This window comes from Trachemys scripta, chromosome 15 (assembly GCF_013100865.1).
Source record: "Trachemys scripta elegans isolate TJP31775 chromosome 15, CAS_Tse_1.0, whole genome shotgun sequence".
Taxonomy (NCBI): domain Eukaryota; kingdom Metazoa; phylum Chordata; order Testudines; family Emydidae; genus Trachemys; species Trachemys scripta.
This window is the reverse complement of record NC_048312.1, coordinates 32,189,053-32,197,800: the sequence shown is the minus strand read 5'-3', so window position 1 is coordinate 32,197,800 and position 8,748 is coordinate 32,189,053. Positions and strand designations below refer to the sequence as shown.

General features: G+C 49.8%; 1 protein-coding gene across 3 annotated transcripts in view; it reads right to left on the bottom strand.

Moving 5' to 3' along the window:
* Positions 1 to 2,012: 2,012 nt before the first annotated feature.
* C15H5orf52 (chromosome 15 C5orf52 homolog) overlaps positions 2,013 to 8,748 on the bottom strand; it is an 11,958-nt gene continuing 5,222 nt past the window's right edge. Inside the window, exons 2-4 of one of the 3 annotated variants that reach the window (XM_034791489.1) lie at positions 7,877 to 7,985; positions 3,439 to 6,071; positions 2,013 to 2,877 (exon numbers count right to left, since the gene is read on the bottom strand). In XM_034791489.1, coding sequence (XP_034647380.1) covers positions 5,814 to 6,071; positions 7,877 to 7,985 — 367 coding nt within the window. In that variant the 3' untranslated portion in view covers positions 2,013 to 2,877; positions 3,439 to 5,813. Of the gene's footprint in view, positions 2,878 to 3,234; positions 6,072 to 7,876; positions 7,986 to 8,748 lie in introns of all 3 variants that reach the window. The other 2 variants (XM_034791487.1, XM_034791488.1) reach the window with 2 other exon arrangements.

Sequence of the window (8,748 nt, the reverse complement as noted above, 5' to 3'; positions counted from 1 at the left end):
AAGAAGGGAAATAAAGACACTAGAATTGAAGCTGGCAGGTGTGTGGGTTGGAGAAAGTTAAAGGGGAACTGGTTTGTGAAGAGAATAAGGGGGAGGGAAATTTCGCATGTTTACCTTGGGAGTGATGGAAGGTGAAACAAGTAGTAAACATGTAATCAATAAAATATGAGTCTACCATATAAATACATTATTTCCCCTACTCCTTCTCCTGTCTTTGTCTTTTTAAACTGTACACTCTTTGAGGAAGGGACCAGGACTTCCTCTGTGTATGGAACACCTAGCAGTTTTTGAGCACTGCCACAGTCTAAGTAAGTTACAGCCGTCATTACTATTTCTATCATCACTGAAATGTCAGAGACGTTGGGGCAGGGAAGCAGACTACTGGAGAATCCTGTAGCTATGCAGACAACAAAGGAAAAGGGAGATATGCTGGTTTAAAACAGGTGATGCAAGCTCATGGGCCCATGCTGCCATTGTTAAAGGGGGACACAGGTTGAAAATCATATAAAAACCCCATGCTTAACCCCTCCCCCAAATGTCTGTACTTATGGTACCAACAGCAAGCTTAGATGATTAAAAAAAGAACGTTAACAAAATCTATATTAACTTTTCATTATTTATTCTGTTTATGCCCTCTTCCCCACCCCAAGTTTGAACAACAAGACATCTAGCTCCGGCCAGGTGGCACGGCTGCCAGACATGCTGCTCTGAGCGGCATGGTAAGGGGGCTGGGGCGGGGGGGGGTTGGATAAGGGGCGGGGAGTTCCGGGGGGCAGGGCCGGCCTTAGGCATACGCAGCATATGCAGCTGCCTAGGACACCATGACATTCGTGGGAGCACCAGCCCTATCCCCTGCCCCCCCCATGGGCTGCGCCCACTGCAAAGGGCAGGGCTGTCCCTAGGGGGGTGTGGGGCCTCGACAACTCCCTCCACCCCACCTCTTACCCCCCACTCTGCCCGTGGCCTGCCCCCATTCCACCTCTTCCCCCAGCGACCCCTCACTCAGCGGCAGCGGCGGGAAGCGGAGCAGCCCAGCACCAGCCTGCTCTACTCCGCCAGCTCCCAGCTGTGGCGCTCCACTTCCTACTGCTGGTGAGTGTGGGGAGGTTGGGGAACGGACACCCCTTGCACTTGCTGGTGGCGGGTAGCGGAGTGATGTGGCCCAGGCCTCAGCCGTGGCGCTTGGGGGGAGGGGTTAGGGAAAGGTTCCCCTGCCCCCCAGACTCACAGGAAGCGGAAGTGTGGGAGTCCCGGGGGGGCCTGTCGGGGGTGGGGGTATGGATAGGGATCAGGGAACTGGGAGCAGGGAGGTTGGATAGGGGGTGGGGTCCCAGGGGAGTGGTTGGGGCAGGGGGTCCCAGGAGGGGGTGGTTAGGGGACAAGAATCGGGGGATTGGATGGGTCGGAGGTTCTGAGGGGGGCAGTCAGGGGGTAGGAAGTGGGAGGGGGTGGATAGGAGGCTGGGGCCAGGCTGTTTGGGGAGGCACAGCCAGGGCCGGCTCCAGGCACCAACCCAGCAAGCAGGTGCTTGGGGCGACCAAGGGGAAGGGGCGGCATTTCAGGCTTTTTGGCGGCAATTCAGTGGTGGGACCCTCTCGGTGGGAAGCACCTGCCGCTGAATTCCCGCTGAAGAAGAAAGCGGCATGGCGGAGCTGCCGCTGGAGTGCTGCCGATCGCAATTGCGATTGTGGCTTCCCCGCCGCCGCTTGGGGTGGCAAAAACCCTGGAGCCGGTCCTGGGCACAGCCTTCCCTACCCGGCCCTCCATACAGTTTTGCAACCCCAAAGTGGCCCTCAGGCCAAAAAGTTTGCCCACCCTGGCTATAGCCCATGTGCATTTCCCACAGGGCAGCAGTGATACCAGATGGCCAGTTATGGTAATGCACAGAGTGTGTTTCCCCTGGAGCAGCAGTGATATTTGCTATGTGTGGGGGTAGGCAAATTTTGGGAAGCTTATAATTCCCCGCGTGACCTTCCCCACCACCATCCCTGATCTTAGTGACAGTAACAGCCCTCTGCTCTCATCTGACATTCCCTGGCATCTGTCTCAAAGACAGGTTGTCCTACCTCTCAATCTCAGGCCAGAGCTGAAATTATTCTTCATCCATTCTCCCTTGCAGAAAATAAAAACCACAAAGATCAAATTCGTGGCAGAAACTTTAATGGTATGTGTCTCCGGTGCTTGCTGTCAGGACCGGCTCTAGGCACCAGCAAACCAAGCATGTGCTTGGGGCGGCACAATTTCAGGGGCGGCATTCCTGCCACTTTTTTTTTTTTTTTGCTTGGGGCAGCAAAAAACCTAGAGCTGGCCCTGCTTGCTGTTCCAGAAGGACTTTCCCTACATCTCCCCAAAGCAGTCATGGCTACTCCCCCATCCAAAATCATCACCCCACACAACATTCTATTGTTCTTGTCCTTCGCCTTTACCCCACAGGGGTCTGAGGCAGTAGAGAGGAGGACGAGGAGTGCCGTGACCAGGGAATACCACTCACTGATGTGAAAGGAATAAATTTAGGACTGAGCAGCTCTGGTTACATGCAAGTTAGACAAGTTAACTACTGAAAGAGGGCTTCAAAGACTGTTGTCTGTGGAGAGAATTTGTTATGTTAGCTTGGGGTGGACCTGGGGAAAGGCCTCTGCCCCTAACTGGGGACCCATGAGCTTGGGGGAGCCCTTTCAGCCCTCTCAAGGAGTTGTGAGAGGTGATGGGAGTCTTCCTGAAGTACAGTAGCTTCCTGGAAAGCAAATTTCCATTTGCTCTTACTCCACAGCTCACTGTCAAGCTTCTGTCCCCTGGGAGGGGCTCAAGGTGGCTGCTGCTTCTCTTGATCTCTGCCACAGGCTGGCCATTCTCCCATCTACACAATGGCATTAAGAACTGAAACGAGAGAGTGAGAGAGAGAGAGAACACTTGTAACTTAAGGCACCACTGGTGCGCGGAGGACAGACACACAAAATTGTCAACTGGCTACTGCTCCTTGGAGCCCCCTTCTCTATTCCCCTCCAGCCTACCCAGTGCCTGAAATGGTCAGAACTGAAAAGGAACTACAGCCCCCCAGGTCTCTCCACACTAGGGTGACCAGATGTCCCGATTTTATAGGGACAGTCCTGATTTTTGGGTCTTTTTCTTATATAAGCTCCTATTAACCCCCACCCCCCCCCATCCTGATTTTTCACACTTGCTGTCTGGTCACCCTACTCCACACTCTGACCCCATGAGAGAGCCCCTGCCTACCCGGGATGCTCTGGTCCTCTGAAGAAAGGGATGATGGAGTATGCACATCGAGAACGATGTGGTGTCCAATGACATACACCCAGTGAAGTGGAAGGACAGACCAGAAAAAACTCAGGTTTCATCTCTAGTTGCACACAGGTCACCCTTCTTCACATTTAGTCCTGGGGAAGATAGGGTAGGGGACAATCCCAGACAATTACAAACCAAAGGCAGAGCTCCTCCTTCCATGGGATTGGTCCTGGGGAAACGAGAAGCAGCTCTCTGCTCTCAGGGCGGGACTCTCTACTCAGACACTGGATAGAGAGACATAATTTTTCTGAAATTGACACCTGCTCCTCCTTCATCACCGTCACCACCAGACAGGACTTGAGGGCTGCTCAGTGCCACTGCCAAGTCAGATGTCTAGATTGCTCGGGTCCAATTCTTCCAGACCGTCCTCCTCTGGCTGGGGCTCCTGGGCTGTGCTACTGGCCCGGAGGAGTCCTCTGCAAGCATAGCGAAAAACCCAAGGAAGTGCCATCACTGTCCAAAACTCTATTGGTGCAGGAGATTTTGCTCTCCCTGCCTCCCTCTCACATCCATTCTAGTTGCCCCCCACTGCATGAACAGAGAGAAACTCCTCACCGATGGGTCTCTTGGCCAGTCACCCCACCAGCATTGCCACAGCAGCACCAGTGCCCAGCATGTTTCTCACCTACCCCTCCCCATCACCCCGTCTTGCAGGTTCTTGTGACCAAGTCTGGGGGGATGAAGATCTAGCACACCTGCCCATGTCCTATGAAGGGAGACAGTACAAGCAGAGGGAAGGAGAGAGAGAGAGCACGTGTTGGCCCACATGAGAGAAGAGAGAGAGAAACAAAAACATAGGAGGGAGGAAAACTCAGTAGCTGTAGTCACCTTCCCTGGAGCCAACCTGCCCTGAGAAACCAGCAGTCATGTGGCCATCCTCCCCACACACCTTTACAACTATCCAAAAAGGATGTATAGTCTTATCCGGTGCACCTGCCAACAAAGGTACTCGCTGCCTAGGAAAATGTATAATGAGGTACCAAATGACAAAAGGAACATGACAAGAGCTCAGCCATGCTACAGGGACCGCAGGGGCAGAGAGAACCCCACCCCGAGGGAGCAAAAAACCTTCAGCTCAACACACTCAAGACAGGAAGAAATTTGCCCCTGCACACACCAAGCCCAGCCAAGATGGGAGCATGCCCCCTCTTCCCGGCCACAGGAGTCATTGATGGAGAAGGTCGGTAGGCAGTGGGGGGCTCAAGCTTGTGAATGACTGTCTGGGATATAAGGGGGAGTGCTAGACTGTGGGGTAAGGGTGTCCATGGGAACCCAAGATAAGTGAATGCGGGGATTAGGGATAGAGGGGTGTAGGGTTAGCAAGGTGCACTGGGGCAATGGGGATTTAGAGGATCCAGAGAGAAGTAGAGAGGGTAATTTACCTCTGTATTTGGCACTGGTGCAGCCACAGGTGGAAACCTGCGTCCAGTTCTGGTGTCCACAGTTTAAGAAGGATGCTGATAAACTGGAGAAGGTTCAGAGACAAGCCAGGAGAATAATTAAAGGATTGGAAAACATGCCTTACAGTGATAGACTCGAGCAGCGCAATCCATTTAGCTTAACAAAGAGAAGGTTAAGAGGTGATTTGATTGCAGTCTATACCTTTGGGGAACACACATTTAATAATGGGGTCTTCAGTCTAGCAGAGCAAGGTATTAATCACACTCCAATGACTGAAAATTGAAGCTAGACAAATTCAGACTGGAAATAAGGTGTACATTTTTAACAGTGAGAGTAATTAACCATTGGAACAACTTACCAAGGGATGTGGTGGATTCTTCAACACTGGCAATTTTTAAATCAAGACTGGGTGTTTCTCTAAAAGCTCTGCCCTAGGAATTACTGTGTGATACAGGAGGTCAGACTAGATGATCACAGTGGTCCCTTCTGGCCTTGGAATCTCTGATTCTATGAGTACTGCTTCCCCAGAAATTATACCTAGAGTACTGAAGACATTTTCTCAGTCTCAGCTCCTCACCCCTTTCTCTTACTCCCAACCTCCTCCAGCAAGCAATCCCTCTCTCTCCTCCCCCACAAGGGACTTCCTCACCCTCATGGAGCTTCTGCCAACAGTCCCAGAAATCTGTTTGTCCTCAGACAAGCTCCTACCCTTTCCATTTGGATTCAGGTTAAACCTTTACGGGGCATAAGCCAAGTAGAAAGTTCCACCCAAATAAAATATGTTTCTGTTCTAAAAGTGCAAATCAGTCCCTCGGAAATTCTTTCCTTCCTACATCTGTCCCTTACTGCACTGCTCCCAGCTCCACTTCACTCACCATCCCAAGAGACTTAAACTCATCGGTTCAAAACAGATTATCAAGAGAAGTAGCAGAAAGGGAATGGCTATTCAATGCATTTCTATTAGTTTATTGCTGAAACAACTAAGACCTGCCCTAGCTTGAACTCTCTTCATCTCCTCTTTGCTAAAAAGACAAACTGAGTGTCAGAGATGTTGAAAAGAAACTCATTAGAAACAGCCTGACGGGGTGCTGGATGAATGCCTCTCTGGATCATTTTTCAAACATTACGGTTGCTTCTTTCTTGGGGATTGTTTTCTGGCTGCCTTCTTGGGACTTCCTCATAGTCAGACTAGCAGAAGCGATCGCCAAGTTCTTGGTTCTCTGATTGATCAGCTCCAGTATTTTCCCAAATTTATCAGACTCCTTCTTCCACCGTGATATCTTCTTCTGCTGGTCACTCGTGAACTTCTTCTTTAAGTGCTCATAAAAGTGGCTGGTCTTTATTCTTGTCTCCTCCAAGTGATTTACCTTTAGGACAACAAACGTGTGATTTTCAGCACAGGATCCAGTGATGGTTCAAAAAAGCTGCAAAGTGGGGATAGCCTTTGGGGAAAGAGGTGTCCTCCAGGATCCTCCCCTACTCCCTGGACTTTCACAGTAACAACCCTTCTCTGAACATTGGTCTGGGAAGATTGGTCAAGTGCCTCTGCCTCCTTACCGGCTTTTCTGGCTTTCACCAGGATCAACAGAGTTCTGCCCACTGAGTCCAAGAACACTCCCTGACATTCTGGAATTGACTGGATTCAGTGTTCAAAAGTTACTGCCTTGCATACAGACAGAAATGCCATTGAGTTATGTGTAGGGCCAGTATCCTTGTTTAATATCTGTATCCTTGTTCTGCTATCATAGGGACAAGAACCTGAGTAGTATAAAAGGACCCCAATCTGTGCAGTGCTGAGACGAGGTAATCTCCCCTGGTATCTCTAATGTGCCCATCAACGTGTTATCTACAACCAAGTGGAGCAGAACAAGAGGGAACTGATTCCTGAAATCTTATAAACACCTGACAGCTGTGGCTATTTCCCACTCTCAGGGAGCTGGGTGGTCAGATGCTCAAAGGCACCTAACTGGAGATATCTTTGAGGAGCTGGGTCTCTGTGCTTTACGTGTCAGTCCTGCATCACAAGCACTGCTCACTCTTCCTGGATGTTTTGAGCAGGCTGATCACTTCTTGTCCAGCTTGAGCCCCCTAACATCCCAGAGGATGGAGATTCCCTATGGTCTTAATGTTCCATATAGGACTAACTCCCAGACAGACCATGCCAATCAGAAAACACCCATATCTTAAGATCATGAGGGAGAATCAGCACTCTACTGGAGCCTTCATGAAAAGCCGATGGCTTCCTTATTCAAAACGCTCTCTCTCCCTCTAGCTTCCCACTCCCCTGAGGAAAGCCCTTGGATAGAGATCCTGCAAGGTTTGCCCTCATCCATATAAAGCACTGAATCACATGACTAATGTCAATGAAGACAATGACACTACCTGCGCACTTACAGTTAAGCATGTGCTCCAGTGCTTTGTTGGATCGGGACCAGAGTGCTCAGCACTTATAGGACACATCATGAAAAAGATGGTCCTCAGATCCTGCCTCATCCATAATCAGAGGTGGCCTCCCAATGTCTTCTGCTGCAGAGAAGGTAGAAGGGACTCCATTGAGAAGTCATAGAATTATAGAATCATAGATTAGGATTGGAAGAGACCTCAGGAGGTCATCTAGTCCAACCCCCTGCTCAAAGCAGGACCAACCCAAACTAAATCATCTCAGCCAGGGCTTTGTCAAGCCGCGCCTTAAAAACCTCTAAGGATGGAGATTCCACAGTCTCCCTAGGTAACCCATTCCAGTGCTTCACCACCTTCCTAGTGAAATAGTTTTCCTAATATCCAACCTAGACCTCCCTAGACCTTTCCCCAGACATGACCATCAGGGCTCACTGGTGCAGCAAACAAACCCTTCTTTTACACTAGGAATTGAATGTTGCCTCCATAGTGTTCCCAACCTTCACAGCAAGACAACTGGATTCAAGCCTTGAAACCAGACCTTCTTTCTCACTATGGCCCCTGGGCCAGCAGCCATTTCAGCTCATTTCTAAATGAAGGCAACAATGCTTTTATTCTGGGGACGAGATTGCTCAGGGCCTTGGAGCAGGGCTACAGAGCCCTTCACCTCTAGCTCAGAGAGAGGAATTCAGTGTGCTGGGGGTAGGGTCCTGGCTTGCTCTAGTCATTGTGCTCGGGGTCTCTCCAAATGACAGAGAAAGGGTGTTAGCATTACCTTGATCTCCTGAATTCGCTGGACACTGGTGTTGTCACGGATGATGACTGTGGATAAGTGACTCTTCGGCAAAAACCTTTTCACAGCCACTTCACTGCCATTGAACAGACTGAGGGGGGAAAGGGGCCTTGTTATAGTTTCCCCGCTCAGGAGAAGCAATGCCATTGCTTGCTCAGCTCTACTGTTCACAGCCCTGCAAGACACCAGGGAGTCACCCTGCCTCACTCAAGAGTTCACGTTCTTTTCTGATGTTACATGGCTCAAAGACATGTATTTTAGGTTTCAGATAGTATCAGGGGGTAGCTGTGTTTAGTCTGTATCTACAAAAACAACAAGGAGTCTGGTGGCACCTTAAAGACTAACAGATTTATTTGGGCATAAGCTTTCGTGGGTAAAAACCTCACTTCTTCGGATGTATAGAGTGAAAGTTACAGATGCAGGCATTATATACTGACACATGGAGAGCAGGGAGTTACTTCACAAGTGGAGAACCAGTGTTGACAGGGCCAATTCAATCAGGGTGGCTGTAGTCCACTCCCAATAATAGATGAGGAGGTGTCAATTCCAGGAGAGGAAAAGCTGCTTCTGTAATGAGCCAGCCACTCCCAGTCCCTATTCAAGCCCAGATTAATGGTGTTAAATTTGCAAATTAATTTTAGTTCCGCTGTTTCTCTTTGAAGTCTGTTTCTGAAGTTTTTTTGTTCAATGATAGTGACTTTTAAATCTGTAATAGAATGACCAGGGAGATTGAAGTGTTCACTTACTGGCTTATGTATGTTACCATTCCTGATGTCCGATTTGTGTCCATTTATTCTTTTGCGGAGGGACTGTCCGGTTTGGCCAGTGTACATGGCAGAGGGGCATTGCTGGCA